The sequence below is a fragment of the Balaenoptera musculus genome, chromosome 16 (genome assembly GCF_009873245.2).
Source record: "Balaenoptera musculus isolate JJ_BM4_2016_0621 chromosome 16, mBalMus1.pri.v3, whole genome shotgun sequence".
Taxonomy (NCBI): Eukaryota; Metazoa; Chordata; class Mammalia; order Artiodactyla; family Balaenopteridae; genus Balaenoptera; species Balaenoptera musculus.
This window is the reverse complement of record NC_045800.1, coordinates 28,779,470-28,798,625: the sequence shown is the minus strand read 5'-3', so window position 1 is coordinate 28,798,625 and position 19,156 is coordinate 28,779,470. Positions and strand designations below refer to the sequence as shown.

Sequence of the window (19,156 nt, the reverse complement as noted above, 5' to 3'; positions counted from 1 at the left end):
AAACACAGGCAGAACACTCTTTGACATAAATCTCAGCAAAATTTTTTTGGATCCATCTCCTAAAGTAAAGGAAATAAAAGCAAAAATAAACGGGACCTAATTAAACTTAAAAGCTTTCACACAGCAAAGGAAATCACTGACAAAATGAAAAGACAACCTACTGAAAGGAGAAAATATTTGCAAATGATATGACCGATAAGGGATTAATATCCAACATATATAAACAGTTCATACAACTCAACATCAAAAAAACAAACAACGCAGGACTTCCCTGATGGTGCAGTGGAGAAGACTCTGCGCTCCCAATTCAGGGGGCCCGGGGTTTGATCCCTGGTCAGGGAACTAGATCCCACATGCATGCCACAACAAAGAGTTCGCGTGCCACAGCTAAGGAGCCCGCCTGCCAAAACTAAGACCCAGTGCAACCAAATAAATAAATAAATATTAAAAAAAAACAAAACCAAAAACGCTATTTCAAAATGGGCAGAAGAACTGAATAGACATTTTTCCAAAGAGGAAATGCAGACGGCCAACAGGCATATGAAAAGATGCTTAACATCACTAATCACAGGGAAATGCAAATCAAAACCACAATGAGATGTTAACTCATACCTGTCAGAATGGCTATGATCAAAAAGAACACAAATAACAAATGTTGGCAAGGATGTGGAGAAAAGGGAACCCTCCTACACTGTTGGTGGGAATGTAAACTGGTGCAGCCACTGTGGAAAACGGTATGGAAGTTTCTCAAAAAACTAAAAATAGAACTACCATATGACCCACCAATTCCACTCCTGGGTATATATCTGAAAAAAACAAAAACACTAATTCAAAAAGATATATGCACCCCAGTGCTCATAGCAGCATTATTTACAATAGCCAAGACATGGAAGCAACCTAAGTGTCCATCAACAGATAAATGGATAAAGAAGATGTGGTGTGCATACATATACACACACACAATGGAATACTACTCAATAAAAAAAGAACAAACCTTTGCCATTTGCAGCAACACTGATGGACTTGGAGGGCATCATGCAAAGTGAAATAAGTCAGACAAAGACAAATATTGTATAATATCATTTATATGTGGAATCTTTTTTTTTGGCCACTCCATGCGGCACATGGGAGCTTAGCTCCCTGACCAGGGATTGAACCTGTGCCCCCTGCATTGGAATCTCCGAGTCTTAACCACTGGACTGCCAGGGAAGTCCCTTATATGTGGAATCTAAACAATACAAAAAACTAGTGAATATAACAAAAAAGAAGCAGACTCACAGATATAGAGAACAAACTAGTGGTTACCAGTGTGGGCGGGGTGGGGGAGTGGGAGGCACAAACTGCTGGGTATAGGACAGGCTCAAGGATGTACTGCACAACACGGAGAATATAGCCAATATTTTCGAATAACTGTAAATAGAAAGTAACCTTTAAAAATTGTATTAAAAAATTTTTTTAAATAAAAAAAATTCCTGAAATGGCAGATCTATTGTGGTCATGTATGAAAATATCCATATTACACACTGGCACTTACTAAGGGGCATGATATATGCAACCTAGTCTCAAACAGTAAAGAAAAAAAAGTGTGTGTGTGTGTGTGTGTGTGTGTAGAGAGAGGGAGAAAGTGAACGAGAGAAAATGAAAACAAAAATATGGCATAATGTTAAATACTGGCAAATGTGAATAAAGGAGGATCTGTGTACCACTGCAATTTTCTATAAATTTGATATTATTCAAAATAAAACTTAAAAAGACATAATTAGAAAATTTCTTTCTTTTTTTTGGTAGAATGACAAAATTTCAAGCATAACTCTTATTTCATCAGAAATTAAGTAAATTATGATTAAATTAATTGTAGTGTACAAAAAATTGATTTTCAATGGCCTTATTTTAAATTTTCTTCGTGATTTCAAAGCTATAGAATTTCAGTCCCAAATACGGTTTCAGAAGCAGTAAGTTGAGAAGAGAAATTCACCTTAACCACAGGACTAAAAAGCTCTGGAAAGGGAGAACACTCACTGAATTCCTACCACGTGCCAGGCGCTTTACATGTTATGTCCCTGAACTCATTTAATATTCACATCAAAACTCTGAAGTAGTATTCTTATTCCCATTTAACAGATAAGAAAACCTAGGCTTTGAGAGACTGACCAACTTGTCCCAGCCTATGTAGTGAGTAAATGGCAGTTCTGGAATTTGAATCTAAATATATTTAAATCCAAATCCTGTATTTAAATCCACTTAATCCTGCACCGTTCTGCCTCTCCAGCCTGGAATCTCAATTTTAAAAGGTCAGGGCCTATTTGTTTCAAATCTTAAAAATTCCCCGGAAACTATTATCTCTCAGGAATCAAAGTTCTATTAATTATAATACTTGAAAGCATAAAATACCAGCAAGCACTCATCAATTAGAAGTCAGCAACCTACAACCTAAGAGACTCAATTAGATTTTTATTTATATTTAAAAAGAGAAAAAGAAATGGTAACAATTCTTCTAAAATATCAGCATGCCATTTTTTCCCCTGCAGGTGGATTTATAAACTCTGGAACAGACTTTAAAAAACAAAAAGGAAAACAGTTTAGCTCCATCAAAAATCCCTGTGGGGTGTTTTTGCTAAATTGTAGTTTCCTGGTCACCACCCCTGAGATTGATTCAGCAAATCTGGGTGGATCTGCAGTTTTAACAAAATGCTAGGTGCTTCTGAAGATGCAGGTGACCTCCAGGCTCCACACACACATGAATTAATACTCAAGGATTAAATCAAACTAGGAATACCTGGCTTGAAATAGCTGCAAATGTAAAATTGTTTTTCCATTATTCCAAATATACCCTAAGGGAAAAACAATGATCGAAAATTTTACTATCTGGGACACCAAAGTGAGAGAGGGAGCCGCCATCCTGAAAGCCTTTGAATCCCGCACTCCCCCACTCTTTAACTGGGGAACCCTGAGAAAGTCCATTTTCACCTCTGGGCCTCAACGTCCTCATACGTACAATGAGGATAATAATACCTGTTTTGCAGAACTGTTGAGCAAATTAAACAAGGTAATTACTCAACACAAGTTAGTTCTCCCACAACGGGCCAGAAAATGCCACCTTTACCAGGTTAAGGTAAAATGCACCGAGGAGAAATGGTTCAGATACCATAAAATTCCACTTTTCTATAAGAACAATAAAATCTGGGGATGCGGAAGCACATGGAGGAAACTGAGGCCCAGTACCAGCCTAACAATAAAAGTGGCAGACTAGCCCTACTTTCTTCCTAGGGCAGCCCTGGAGGCGTTAAGGAGCTGGGGCTGACTGCACAAACTTACTACTGTGATAAAGCAATTAGGGATGGGTTGTTTTTTTTCTTTTGTCCCACCCCATCCCCTCCCCCGCAAAGTCCCGATTCCACTCCTCAAGATATCCTCAGGTTAGTGCACCCCCTCAGGTTAGTGCACGGTCCCAGGCTCATACCTCAGTGTTCCTAGGAAGCGATTCAGTTAACCTGCAGCTTCCCGCAACTCTACCAACCACATTCCAAAGCAGAGTTAAAGAGAAAAGCCGCTCACTTTTCCCTTGCCTCTGAAAGCTGGCTCCGTCTTTGCTGGGGAAAATCTTTGAACCCCGGCGAGGTCCCAAGCGGCACTTGAATGAGGCGGCTAACTGTTCTACCTGCTTTTGTGAGGGCTCCAGCAACCCCGGAACGTACCTGCAGCGCCAAAATTCTGGTGCAAATGTTCCCACGGGTGGAAGGGCTGGCAGGCAGAGTAGAATCTTCCCAGAGCTCTGGAATGCTCCACAACCCCCTAAAATCCTTTGAATAGGGTAGGCATTTCCCCCAGGCTTTCCCATATTTACATATGAATCGTCCTGAGTCCTCCAGGCTATCACAACAGGGCCTGTCCTAAAGGACGGAGCTGGAATCCTCCACTTCCTGGACTGAGATGCAGAAGAGCTGGCCCAGCTCTGCTCAGACTCAACGTCTTTTCCCTATTAGCTTTCCTTTCCTAGTCCTAAAACAGCCACAACTCCACTTCAGGAGTTGTTTTTTTTTTTTTAAGGTATTTTTTTTTTAGGTATTTATTTTATTTATTTTTGGCTGCGTTGGGTCTTTGCTGCTGTGTGCGGCCTTTCTCTAGTGGCAGTGAGCAGGGGCTCACTCTTCGTTGCAGTGCACGGGCTTCTCATTGTGGTGACTTCTCTTGTTGCAGAGCACGGGCTCTAGGCGCATGGGCTTCAGCAGTTGTGGCACGCGGGCTCAGTAGTTGTGGCTCGTGGGCTCTAGAGCGCAGGCTCAGTAGTTGTGGCGCACGGGCTTAGTTACTCCGCGGCACGTGGGATCTTCCCAGACCAGGGCTCGAACCCGTGTCCCCTGCATTGGCAGGCGGATTCTTAACCACTGCGCCACCATGGAAGCCCACTTCAGGAGTTTTTAATCATGAGTTTTATCTATTTTTCCTACCCCTTGCTACATGTTGTGTTTTTTTGGATACTCTTTTCACGGAAGCAGTCTTATGATAAGAGGCAAAGATGTAAAGGGGGCAGCATTTGTCTACTTTTCTGCCCTTAGGACCTCTCATTCGGCAGGCAGTCCCTCTCCCTGGCCAGGCACAGGCCTCACTTTCCCCCGGGTCTTGCTACTCTAGGTACCTTACCCTAAAGCCATCAGAATGCAGATCTTACCTGGCTGGTCCCAGGACAGCAAGAACAGCACAGAGTAATTCACTGGAATTGGGAGCCATGCTCACAGCTCACAAACATTTACATTTTAAAAGAAAGTGAGGAAAACAAAGTTGCCTAACAACATGCCATTTTTGTTTAAAAAAGGAAGGTGGAAGAGGAGGAGGAGAGAGAAAAAAAGGGAGAAAACATGCAAAAACCTCTACATATTTCCATATACACACATATAATATGTAAGTGCACAGAAAAAGGTCTGGGAAGAGATTACACTAAACTTGTCAGAGAGTTTTGCCTCAGAGAGGGAACTGGGATTTGGGATAGAAGGATCAATGGGGACTTGAGCTGAATCAGTACTTTTTAATCTCACAAGAATCTATTAATGTATTGCCAGTACTTCAAGACAAACTGTCATGCTAGCCAAGATTCATCTCTACTGGTGAAATTTTAAGCAATCTGAGAGAAGAACTTTTGGTAAAGAGCCATCCCACTGCTACTAGGATGGCACCATTGACTCCTGAGGCTTTACTGGATGGTGCCTAACTCCCGGGTTGTTGCTTCCCTCCACCATCGAATGAAGCTCTTTTTAACCTTAAATTTTACCACATATTTATATGGCACTTACTCTATGTGTCAAGCATTGTTCAGGCACTTTACAAATACTGGCTTATTTAATCATCACGATCCTACTATCGTCTCCATCTCACTACTGATGAATGAAGAGAAATTCAGTAACTGGCCCAGTATGTGGAAGATGTGAGCCCACACTGGCTCCAGAGCCTGCAATTGCTACTCTGCCTCTAGTGCTTTTTCCAGGCAGGCAAATCTTGGGAATTGTGACCCGGAAATCTACTTGTGGGTTTTGGTGACCACCTGGTAGCTAATGATAAAATGATGTGATTTTAAAGCACATTTAACCTCTGTATAGCCACAGGTCACCCACCATTAAGACTGGGAACAATTATGTATTTAATCACATATACATATGTTCACATCATTATAGCTGTACAACCCTGCTCAGTATAATGTAAATAATCCCCCACACAGATCAAATCTAGCAGTGTCATACACAGTAAATATTCAATAGTATTCCAGACAATTTATGGCAGAAATTATGTGCAAGTGAAGGGATGTTTATCAGTGCATAAAGAAAATTTAGAAACCACCAAAATTTCTCCCAAAAGGGGCCTGTTAAATAAATTATTGTGTATCTGCATAATAGAATACTATTACAGCCATTGAGATACAGGTTTATATTCATTAATACAGAACATTGTCTCATGTGTGTTGTTAAATGGGAAAAGGTTACAAAAGAGTCTGTGAAAGAATTGCAATTTTGTTAAAAAGGGAAAAATATTTTCAATGCACATATTTGAAAATGAAAAAGTCTTGAAGGTGACAAAATTCTGATTTTTTTCTTTTCTTTTCAACTTACTGTATTTTCTAGTTTTTCTCTAGTGAACATATAATATTGATATGACAAAGAATAATAAGGTGGAAAAAAGAACATTTGCTATACAACAAGAATACTCTACTACTCAGTCCTCTCTCAATTACCCTGTTAAATCCCTTTCAAATTCTTTCCTCGCTTTTTTATAATCCGAGATTTCTTTCCTGACCTAATCCCTTCAAATTGCTGAAGAAAATGGGTAATAAAACACTTGAAATAACAATTTGCTAGTCTAATAAGAAAAGCCAAAAAAACCCGACCTGCTTAGCAATCTGTCTAGAAAACTGAGGGGAAGCAATCTTTGTAAATTTGTTCATATTCCCACCAGGCCAAGTAGGAGGATCATTAAGTCCTGGTTTTCCATGTGACCACATCACTCCAGCCGGCCCACGCAGCCCCACCACTTCTTTTCCTTCAGCACCTATGTTACTTGTATTTGGAGAAAGTTTATCCTGCTCAACGTTAAACTTTCAGCACTGTGGTCCCTGGCTGTTCTGCAGGACTCATAGCAGACTCTTCCCGGATCACCAGACTTCAGGGAAGAATCTGTTATATTTTGGTCCTAAATCGCAAAAGTAACTGAAAAAACTTTCCCTGTGCCTCTTGCTCAGTGACTGCCTTGCCTATTTTGGCAAGTAGCCTCCATCCAGCACAATCCCTACTGGGAGGGTTTCCACCTCGGGGAAAACTAGCTCAAAGCTTCCCATTTCCCCCTTCTTCTACCAGGGCCTACCCAGGCCTTTAAAAGAAGAGCAAACAAGAGTCAAGTGCCCAGAGTACAAGAGTCTGCAACTTCTTATGCTGCCAGGATAGCGAAGTTAACACTAGATCCTCTGAAACACCATTTTTGAACGCTCACCAAATCCTAGAAAGGTGTGCTGTTAGGGTGTTTAAAACTATGAGGTTATTATTATTGTTGAATCTTTAGGCAGCAGAAGTGAAATAATCAAGAAGGCAGAGATAGTTTTTGTAAAATAATAATTAGAAATAAACCATCACTGTTTAATAAGCAAATTTTGATTATAATCAGCCAACAAAACTTTACATGAAAACTTTATTTTCAGACACACATCTGACGTTTTATTTACCAGGTCTCTTGAAGGAAGGTATTATTACTCTCATTTTATAAATGACAGCAAAAAGCAATGAAATGACTTGCCTGAGACCACGCAGCTAATAACTATTCAAAACTAGCATCTCAAGCCGGTGCTTTCCATCAAATGTCAAGGCCGGTTCTGGGCTGCATGGTTTTTTGATATGAGTGTGGCTGTTTCCTGCACTGTATTTCCATTTTTGATAATAACATTACAGTGATGTCTCAAATTTTGCTCATTAACAGGACCCTCTGGTTATTTTTCTATCCTACTCTAGAAAACCAGACTTTCTTCAGCTTCTATTAGTTTACTTTTATTCCTTCCACTTATTCTCACATTTTATGTATCTTTTAGAACTGTGTACAAAACAAAACAAAAACCAGTTGATCTGAGTTATAATCCTGTTCAAAGTTTTAATTACAAAAAAATATGAAAATATTGAATAGAGAGCTACCAAGCAGACTGCTAGGAGATGGGGCAAAGTATAGAAAGCTGAAAAGCCCTCTAAAGCTTTCTTCCGTCTCAGGCAAGTCATTTCATCTGTCTGGTGCTCAGGAACAGCAAACCAAGTGGGGTGAAACCAGGTGGTCTTAGACATAAATTCATGAAACAAAACAATAATACAAAATAGAATGAACTTAAGCATTACGTATTTTGGTTACATTAATTTAAAAGGGTGAACCCAGTCTTTCAAAATAAGGATTCTTTCCAAGTGTGATCCAATATTTTTATGGTAAAATCTGATTAAACCTAGGATATCAGTTAGTACTATCTTATTTTCTAGCTGAAATCTGGGGAAAAAAACAAAACCTCAATATGAGGGAACATAAATTGGGTTTTCCCCGGGACCCCAGTCATTCATGCTGTACAGGCTTCAATGAGCTCTCGGCATCCCAATACTCACTCTGTTCCCCTATATCTCCCCTGGCTTCCATTTCTAGGGACATATGTGGAGCTGCTTCTAGATCTTGAGAGAGCAGCAGGCTCAGTGAATTAAGGTACTCAGACTACAAGTCAGAAGATCCGGGATCTAGCCCTGCCCCCATCTTACCTGACATGTTACACAACCTCTCTGGGCTGTTGTTTCCAGGTGTGTATAACACAGCAGTTGAGCCTCTTTGGTTACTTCTAGGCTCTAAAATCTTATGTACTTTCCTACTCTGTTACTTCACTTACTCCTCTTGGTTTGGTATAACTACACTAGTCTCTAACTAGCTCCACAAGGAGTGTCACTTAGTGACTAACCTGGGCAGTTAGTCACTTCCTCTCCCCGAGGCCTGCGCTATTACGGAACATAGCACAACATATTTTAAGTAGTTGTTTCCTTATTATTCCTTGAACATAACAAGCCCAGTTGGTCTCTGTGCTTTTCTGCTTACCTACTGTCCTTTTAGCCCAGTTAGATGAAGGCTTCTCTAGTCCTTGGATTACTCTTTTCTCTAAACTTTATTTCTTGAGTAACAATACAAAATAATACTTACTATTTATCTTTTGATGTACATGTTCTGTGCCCTCAAATAGAATATTTCACTGGATAACAAATATTCATTGAGTACCTACTATACGCTATGTAAGGGTCTGGAAACACCACCTTCACTGCCATCATGGAGATTAGAGTCTACTGAACTTTTCTGCATACCTAATCTGTACCTAATCTACAATAGGTAGCACAGCAACCAGCACTTAAGAGAAGGCACCAATTATTATTATTATTTAGAGTGCCCTACACATTGCTCTGCATGACTGTGATGATAAACACTATGCAAAGATTTTAAAAAATCATTAAATATCCTAACTTTTGTTTGTCTTAACTACTTAGCTGCCACACCTATGACACTGGGGTAAATAAGGTTTCAATCTTTCCCTGAGGGGCGGAGGGTGGAGAGCAGAGGAAACTGAATTCCATATCTCCAAATCACTGAGGAAAGGACTAGAGGAATTCTACAATAATTTTTGTCTAAGTATTGCTGTGAGGTCAATGGTAAGTGGAAACATCTCCATATTTCAGTAGATGCTAAGATGCACACTTCTTCATATTTTAACATTTCAGAAATGGAGATGGGTTTTCCAATCAATAGCATGTTAATTAAAGTCTTCCAGGGACTTCCCTGGTGGTCCAGTGGATAAGACTCCACACTCCCAATGCAGGGGGCCGGGGTTCTATCCCTGTTTGGGGAACTAGATCCTGCATGCATGCCGCAACTAAGAGCCCGCATGACGCAACTAAGGGCCCACATGCTGCAAGTAAAAATCCTGCATGCCACAACAAAGATCCCGTGTGCCACAACTAAGAAGCCCACGTGCTGCAACTAAGACCCAGGGCAGCCAAAAATAAAAATTAATTAATTAATTATTTTAAAAAAGGAACTAGTTTAAAAAAATGACGTCTTCTAATTAGAAGTCTTTCTTTTAATTTTTAAAATTTTATTTATTTATTTTTATTTAAAAAAAAGGTTTTTTTTCATTTTTGGCCATGTCACTCGTCTTGTGGGATCTTAGTTCCCCAACCACAGACCAGGGATTGAACTCGGGCCCTTGGCAGTGAAAGCACTGAGTCCTAACCACTGGACCACTGGGGAATTCCCTCTTCTTTCTTTCTAATGCTACATAAATTATTCAGTGTCTTACAATAGATGGTGTTTTAGATTCAACGAAATGCAATATATTTCATCTGTTTGCCTCCTCTCAGCTTATGATTTGAAGGGTTTTCTTGACACCATGGAATGAGGTCCGTGATCTAGAATCTAGCCCTGCTCCCTGCTGTGCGGCCATGTACACAAATGTGTATCTTCCCACCAGAAATGACTTGCATTGCACTGTCACACTCCTGTGACTTGACAGCCTGATGTTTACACAGTTCGGGCACATTCTGGTTTCTCAGGAAATATCAAATTGGAAAACCCTGTGGTGTTAGGGAGGGAGTGTCAAGTTTCTGAGCTCCCAGCCCAACATTCCTTTGAAGGCTGGGCCTGCTGTGGCACTGAAAGTTAGCTGCTTGTATTCCCCCCCCCCCCCCCCACTGCCCCCCTTCAACATCCTCAGGTCCGCAGGAATGACAATGCCCTAGAATACTGCCTCTTCCTATCCTACCTCAATTTCTTGCCTTTCCTGGTTATCTTTTTGTTTTTACAGAGACCTGGGATCTCCCCAGAGCAATATTCCTTTATCGTTGATGAAACATTACATAAAAATAATGTAGGTAACAGCTTGTGGAGAAAGCAGACAGTCTATCTTACTGAGACTACCACACATGATCCCAGTAGGCAGCACCGCCTTACTTTCTCTAAAGTTTCGATTATCTCCCAACTCTTGACAAAATAGGGCCCTTCATTTATTTCCTTTTGCCTCCACATATTTTCTCATTCCCTCTTCTTTGCTTCCTACCTACCCATCTATCTTCAAACAAGCACTGACACCTGATTTTAAAAAGTAAATACACGAAAACTTTGTTCAACTCTGTGCCTCCCTCAGCCACAGTCACACCTCTTTGATTCTTTCTATGAAAGGTCTTGAAAGAGTGGTCTTCATGCCCTCCCTCTATGACCTCCCTCCCCCATCTAAATCCTTTGCAAGTAACTCTGCGTCATCACCATATTCCAGTAATACTGCCTTTTCAGTCAACCGATACCCTCCTCAACAAATCCACAGCATCAGCCTTGACTTCCCTCTGGCATCTGAAAGTGTTGGCCATTCTCTCCTACGCTACGCCCTCCGGTTTTCTTCTGCCCTCCCCTAGTGTTCCTGCCCATCTCTCCTCCTCCTGTCCCACGCTGTGGGCGTCCCCTAAGCCCAGTTCTCAGACGCTTGTGCTCTCCCCAGCCATTCCCATCCTCAGAGAAGTCATCCACTCACAGTGTCAGTGATCACGTCTCAGAGGGTGAATCACCACGTGCAGGTCCAGCTCTGACTTCTTCCTCAGGTTCTGGTCCAAACTCCCAGCTGGTGTGTAAGATTTCAATACGCTAGTTCTTCCCCACACTGTGTTCCTCTTTGTCACCACAACTCTGCATCTTTGCTCACAGGCTTTCCCCAACCGGGAATTTTCTCCTTGCTTCTCTCTTCCTATCTCAACCCCACTACTCCTTTAAGCTTTAGCTCAAATTCAAACATCTTCCTAACGTCTTTTCCATTAACTCAAGTAAAAACTGAGCTTTTCCTCTTCTGATTGTCCATAGCATTAACTGTCTATGCTAGATACTTCTGTACTTTAATTATTCATATTTTTACGTTTTGTCTCTTCAACTGATCTATAAACTCCTGTGGGGGGGGAGGGGTGGGGGGGGAGGTATCCTTCCCTGGATACCCCAATGCTTGGTACAGTGCTAAGTACAAACACTAGTTAATAAACACCTGTTGAACTGCGTTCAAAGGGGATATAGGATCTATGTGCTGGTATAGTATGATTGATGATGATGATGATGATAGCAGCTCATGTTTATTTAGCATTTACTATGTGCCAGGCTCTGTTGCACTATTCTAAATATTTGCACATCTATAAACTCACCTATTCCTCATAATACTATCATGTACGTACATTATCTGGTTTTGTTGATGAGGAAACTGCAGCATAGAGAGAATAAATAATTTACACAAAGTTACACAGGTAGCAGGGCCAAGGTGGGGGAAGGTACCTAATAGTTCTTCTTATTGCAGTTATAAAATTGTATTTGATTCATTTGCTTTTATACGCTGCTTTCTGTTCAAAACTGTGAGCTCCTGAAGGCAGGCACAAGTCTTGCTCATCTTATCCAATGTCTCATTAGGGACATGGCTTGCATTTGGGGCAGAACAATTCTTCACTGTGTAGGATGGTCCTACACCCTGAAGACATTTAGTGTCCCTGGTCCTTGCCTCATAAATGCAAGTAGTCCCCTGCACCCTGCCATTGTGACAACCAAAAGATATCTCCACCCATTTCCAAATGCTGGGGCTGAGCCCGCCAAGCCTCAGAAAGCCTGCCACCTCCAGAGCCCTCTACATACCAAATCGGCACCATCAACAGTCCCTAGATCTCTGATTTAAGCTAGGTGATTCCCCATCCCAGCCTTCACCACCGCCATTTGGACCATGGATGGATACCTAATCAATGAACGGTTAATTCATATGATGAGGCCTAACTAAAAAACTCAAGCTGAGTCAATTATACTCTCTCCTGGGAATTTGAATTAAAAACTACCAGCAGATTAGACAGAACAGAGGCAGAAGCTGCAAGAATGCCCCAGAGAGTGTTGGGACAACTATGGTTATGTGCAATCTAGTGAAGGAGTAGAAAATATAAGTGGAAGGTATTGGTCTGTGGTTAGAGAAGACCAAGGCGGAGGCTCAGAGAACAGCAAAAACATCTTGAGGAAAGACGGCCTGTGAGAGAGGGATACAGAGAAAGGGAATAGCTGGTGCACGGGGTACCTGGCGCCAGTCCACTTGTACTAGAACAATAGCCTTAGCCCTCCTCAGGGTCTTAAGGTCGTTTCTGTCTAACCAGAACATAGTACAGTGTTTGGTACTCAGTAAATTTGTTAGATAAAGATACATGAATGGCTCATGTTTGTTAAAACAGAACCAAATTAGAATAAAAGCTGCAAAAAGGGCTCTGAAAACTGTAAAGCATGTAAATTAAAGTGGTACCACTATCACTACTGCTGATGATGAAATGTCACAGTTCATTCTGCTGAACTTTTGTTACTGCCCAGTTAATTCCTAGGAACAGGCCCCTGGTCTCTGAAGGGGCAGAGACCTCTTGGCACCTGCTATACTCATGGCTTGTAATCAGCCTATGAAATTAAGAAGGATACAAAGCTAATGTCTTGGGGACTTCCCTTGTGGTCCAGTGGTTAAGAGTCCGCCTTCCAATGCAGGGGATGCGGGTTCAATCCCTGGTCAGGGAACTAAGATCCCACATGCTGTGAGGCAACTAAGCCCCCGTGCTCTGGAGCCCACAGGCCACAACTAGAGAGAAGCCCGTGTGCCGCAATGAAAGATCCTGCATGCCGCAATGAAAGATCCCGCATGCCACAATGAAGATCCCGTGTGCCACATCTAAGACCCAATGTAACCAAATAAATAATAAATAAATATTAAAAAAAAAAAAGCTAATGTCTTGGATTGACTGGCAGATATTTTATTCCAGTAGTTTGAATACAGACTATAGCTATAGAGATATATTCACATACTTGCAATGAAAAGAAACCTTGACTCTGAGAGTCTTAAAAACTTTGAACTCTCTGTGTAACACTGGGAAAAATGCCTTCAAATCTGCGCAGGTTTTTATCTTGGGAGAAAAACAAAACAAGAAGATTTTCTTGCTCCACTGCAATTACTGTCCAAACTTTTAAGGAATCGCTTTTACAGTAGGCCCTCTGTATCCACAGGTTCTGCATCTGCCGATTCAACCAACTGCAGAGCGAAAATATTTTTAAAATCCACAAAGTTCCAAAGCAAAACTTGAATTTGCTACACTGGCAACTGTTTACACAGTATTTACATTGTATTTACAGCCATTTACAGAGTATTAGGTGTTATAAGTAATTGAGATGATTTAAAGTATATGGGAGGATGTGCATTACGTTACCTGCAAATACTATGCCATTTTATCGAAGGGACTTGAGCATCTGTGGATTTTGGTATCTGCAAGGGTGTGAGGGTGGGGGTAGGGTGTTGGTCTTGGAACCAACCCCTCGCAGATACAGATACCAAGAGATGACTATATATCCCTCATCACCACTTCCCTCCTAAACTCCCCGTAATATGCCTTGTGTCTCTGTTGCTCCTATTCCTCACCTCATGTCCCAAATGCAAAGGTCTTTACTTAGAACACATCCTCTCATAGCTTTGCCGCATGTAACACAGTTGAACCCAATCCATTCGAAGCCCTTCTCTGGCTCCCCTAACACAATACTTTTCTGCTCTTCTAAGTTCATTTATTTGAAATGAACCTAAACCTGCACTTCTGGCTTTAACTGTGGTGCTGTAGTAAAAGCACTGGTCTGGGCATCAAGAGACCCAGTTTCTATTCCTGGTCTAAGGATTGACCAGTTACCTTGGCCACACAGTTCAAATTCTCTGAGCTCTGTCTCTTCATTTATAAACGGAGTGAGTGGGATTTAAGTATTTTTTCATACTGTGACTCACATTTTACATTGTGGTTCAGTAGATACATACATACATTTATCTAATCCATGTATGTATGTGTATATACACACACTCAGAAGTATTACATGCTTACTTTTACTACATGAGATGTACTTGAAACTTTCTATTCATTTCTATTCTATTTTTCAAAAAATGCTAGTTGTAACCCACTAAATAGACTTCAAAACCCAATCACGGGTGGTTACCCACATGTATAAAATACTGGACTTGTTGAAATGTCAGGTTCCTTCTAGTAATAATATAAGAGGATTTTGTGTTGTAGCCTTCCAACCTTGAACCATTAGCCTTAACTCACATCTGAATTCCAGCTTCCTATTTCTCTCTGTAAGAGTTCTTCATTTAGATATTTTAATATCACTTAAATTAACCTAGTTAACATGGAATTTGAAGCACCAGGTCCCCTTCCCATCATAACTATTTATGTTATTAGCAAGTGTAAAATCCTAGTGTTGACTTTTGGTCTAGTAATGGTAGAATAACCTACACTGTACTAACCTCCCTATTGAAAATTATTAGCAACTCTGGACAAGATTTTTTTTTTTAAATAACTGTGTGAAGACACTAGAAAGCCACCAAAAGCAGCCAGAAACTGGAGGGGATACGACTCGAAACATGGATAGAAAACTAGGTAAGATCCCTATTTACCTGATACCTCCTCCCCCTACCCCAAGGCAATCCCTAGTCTTTCAGCATGCTGGAGAATAAAGCAAAAACTGAGAGCCAACAAGTGGTAATCTCATCGGGCTGCAGAGTCAAAAAGGTTCTGGGGCTCTGAAGTGGCTTGATATTAAGGGAGAAATCCTGCAAAAGAGGAAGCTGCAGAGAGGACAGCCCCAAAATCTATGCAGAAATTCCCTTCAAATCCTTGAACTGTGCATGCAGTGATGAGACTCCAGGGAACCCAGCAGAAAGCGATAACAGCTGGAGGCTAAAGAGCCCGGCAGATATTCACAACTCTCTGCAGCTGGGAAGACAGTTTGAAATCTGAGTCCCTTCAAATTAGGAAGTTCAATAAATATGTCCAGTGTTCCACTTAGAAACCTCTGCAGAGCTGCACCTTAGGAGTAAGGCCCACCTCCCAGGACGAGGAGCCACACCCTAGGACTAAGGGCAAAACCATAACAAACCTGCCCTAACAAAAATCTAAGCTTGAGGCCTTCACAGGAGAAACTGATACGACAGGTGAGGGGAAGTAAAAATCCTGGCAGAACAACTTGGTTTCTAGCCTGGGAGATGGTCGAGGAGCAGGCACTGAACAGCGCTTTGTTTCTCAGATGCAGCAGCTGGAGGGTGGGGAAGAGTGGGAGAGAGGAAAGCATGGGCATTCCACTTGGATAATTACACCTGCAAACACAGGGTCCGAGGGCAGATGTCTGTCCAGTTGTGTGTGGGGGGGTGTCAATCTGGATCTCAGCAGGGCAGGGACCATGCAGTGACAGTCAGGGTCGGGGAAGGACTTGTAAGGGGGAAGAGAGGTGGGTAGATAAAAGATGAAGAAATCATAACTTATGAGCACCTACTATGTTCCAGACATGTGATTAAGTGTTTTATTTATATTATCTCACTATGAGACAGGTATGATCATCTTCATTTTACAAATAAGAAATCCAAAGCTCAGAGAAGCTAAGTAATTCACCTAAAGTTACACTGTTAGTAAATGGTGGCGCTGAGATGTGAATTCAAGGCAGAAGACCAACTCCAAAGCTTGTTTCCTTTCTGTAATCAACTGTTGTGACTGTGTAACTTTCAGGAAGGGCAGTGGCACATGTGCTGTAAAACAGCTAGCAAAGAACATCAGAAAACAAAAAGATCTCTGGGACAGACTAAGATTTTGTTACAAGTCAAGGAGGATATTAGCGGTATAAAAAGGGGTGTCAATATGAACATACTATCAAAAGTTAAGTCCTCAAGTAGAGAGAGAGTTGTAAAAATGGAAATGGTATAAGGTGGAACTGAGCTGATTTCAGAGAGCTCATAGGGCATATTACAACACTCCAGAGAGAAGGGTTTGACTCCTAAGTCAAACAGAATAAACACAATTAGGAGGCTTAATACAATAAGGAACTAAAGATAGGAAACAAAGTTCATCTAAGGAATGGCTGTGGGGGAAGGGAAAAGGAACGATGCAAAAACTAACCTAAGGAATCACAGGATCAGATTTTTTTTTGAGCTGGAAGGAATTTAGAAGTCATCCAATCCCTATCATTTCAGAGCAAAAATGCACCTAGGAAAAAACACCTAGCTGCTAAATATCTCAGCCTCCCAACTAAAGCCGGGTTTCATTCTTATCTTTATAAATACAGGTAGAAAGCCTGCTTTGTCCAAAATGGTGCCCTGGAAATTCAAGTTAAGTCAAGCCTGTGTTGAAAGACCACTGGATAAACCACTGGCAGTTCCAGAATCACACCAGGGACTTATGTTTTCAGTGGCCCCCACCACAAATCTAACCGGTGGGCCTATTCTGAAGGAGACCTGGATGAGAAAGCTTCACTTGGGAGGAGGGTGTGACATGGATTTTCCAGAACGTTCACATTTTCTGACTCTAATCCTTCTCCTATCATCGTATGCTGGACTCCCCCCAAATTGGCCAAAACCAGAAAGTCTGCTTGGCGTGAGTATAACACATATTAAAAAAAAAAAAAAATTAAAGATTTAACAGGAACAACAACAAAATAAAATAAACATAGTTCATTTGAGACCTGGAGAAGAGAAGACAAACTGGCAAGAAAGAAAGAAGCTCTAATGATGAAAGACTCTTAATATCCCCATTTTACAGATACCTTAGTTAAAGCTCAGCGAGATGAAGCCATCTCAATACCTAACATGTACAAAGCACCATGAAGAATATAAACAATCTTCTCATTTCCACTAGGGTTTTAGTGCTCACCATTCACTTAAGATTCCTGAATGTCAAGGAATGAACAAACTATAAAACAATGAACAAACTATAAAACAAGTTAAGTCTTCCTTCCCCCTAATGTCTAAAGTGCAGGGATTGAGAGAAAGAAGATGCCAGGAAAAAAAGTTTTCACTTGGTGCCCTGGTAAAGAACTTGCCATCTCCATAAGACAAACAAAAGATATTAAAGTAAAAAAGGAAAGATACCTGGGATTAGAGACCCTGACAAGAACCAAGAAAGGTAAAGGAGAGTTCCCATGACGACAGTCTGATTTTGAAAGCCATGTCGCAAATTTACAGCACTATGCACACACTCGCTCTGTGACGTGCCGCCCAGAAGAATTAAATCTCTAAGGATGTTCTCACTCAAGATACACTTAATAAGAATTTTGGGGGCCAGGTTCCTTAAGTATACAAATGTACCTGGTACCTGGTAGAACCATCACCCCTTTTATCTATTTCCAGGTCTTATCCTCTAAGAAGGCTGGCTGAGTTCATACCTTGGGCTCTCTTCCTGTTTTGCACAAATTCTGAGCGTCTCAGGGCGCTGGGTGCTGTGCTGCGGAAGCAGCTATTCCTCTTCCAAGTCTCCAGGCCATTTAATTTTCTCTCTTCCTCTAAATGCCAGCTATTCTTCTCTAATGAAGTGTCCCAAGGAATGCCACGATGATGTTCTCCTTGGTTCCCCCCGGTCCCCTGATTCCACAGACCCTCCGGGATGACCCCTCTGCTCCCAGGTGCCATCATTCCTAGTCTGTCAATATCATTACACTCCAAAGTCTTCATCTGGTGGAGAGAATCTGTTCCTCTGTAATTCTGAAATTTATATTCACAGTTTGCAAATAGAGTATCAGAATCTCTATTCTCCATATCAAAATTACTCTGATCCCCGGCATGAGTCTTCACTTTGAGATCGATTTTATCATTTTGATAAACATTCCTGTCCCTGTCACAGTATTTGACAAATTCATTACCTTCACTGACACCATTCAAGTCTGGGAAGTCCGCAGACTGACCATTAGTATAATTCCCAGGAACGTGATATAAATCATTGAGGTCTCTATAATAAAAATTAGTTTCTTTACAATCCTCAAGACTGTAATTAAAATTCCTACAGTCTACATGCCAGTGTTGAAGCTGACCAAAATTCTCCACAGAATCATCCAAACCCCTGTAGCCAGTCCATTGTCCAGTTTCTTTAGAGTCCTCAGGATTACGATTCAGATTCTTATGATTTACGCAGCCATTCGTCTCCCCATATCCTCCAGCTTTCCAGGTTACATCTGGGCTTCCTGCAAATGAATCATCCTTAGTCGCAGGGTTTGGATTCCCATAATCTACGTTTTCTGAATTTTTATAATCATTACAGCCTGGAGTCACACTTCCGTGGTACATACAGTCCTTTCTACTTTCCTTTGATTCCTCATTGTCCATACAGCTTGGTTCACTCTGCTCAAAATCCCAGTATCCACAATGCCTTTTTCTGTAGGGCCGATTCTGCCCTGTGGTCTGGTATCTGGAATCCAAGTCACCTTCTCTGTAAAGTCCATCCAGCGCTGTAACGTCCCTTTTCTGTAGACTCCTGCAATCTTCACACTCCCAGCTGGAGCTCCAGTGCCCTTTCTCCTCCAGTTCTCTTTCTTTCCTCATCTCATGGGTTTCACACATATTCACTGTGCTCAAAGACACATGCTTTATCCCTCTCTTCCATGGGCCTGGGTTGAGCTGAGATGTGGACAGGTGCAGTGTAGCCTAAGGCTGAATCTGTCCTTCTTAAAGTGTCTTAAAATGTCTCCCAAAGCACTTTAAACATTCTTCTTCCTACTCCAGTTGGAGCACAGGGAGATGTGAGGTTATTTCGACCTCAGGATCCAATCAGTGAGCTGCTCTATCTTTCCCCAG

The 19,156-nt window shown here is 41.4% G+C and overlaps 1 protein-coding gene across 13 annotated transcripts in view; it reads right to left on the bottom strand.

Annotated features, from left to right (window-relative positions):
* The window catches only part of LOC118882312 (dynamin binding protein), a 141,605-nt gene that overhangs the window by 55,605 nt on the left and 66,844 nt on the right, over positions 1-19,156 (bottom strand). The window contains exon 1 of one of the 13 annotated variants that reach the window (XM_036827849.1): positions 17,755-19,059. The exons of 9 other annotated variants lie outside the window; for them this stretch is intronic. In XM_036827849.1, the coding sequence (XP_036683744.1) occupies positions 17,755-18,922 (1,168 nt within the window). In that variant the 5' untranslated portion in view covers positions 18,923-19,059. Of the gene's footprint in view, positions 1-994; positions 1,005-11,059; positions 11,149-11,741; positions 11,768-17,754; positions 19,060-19,156 lie in introns of those variants that run through there. 3 more of the 13 variants (XM_036827852.1, XM_036827851.1, XM_036827853.1) reach the window with 3 other exon arrangements.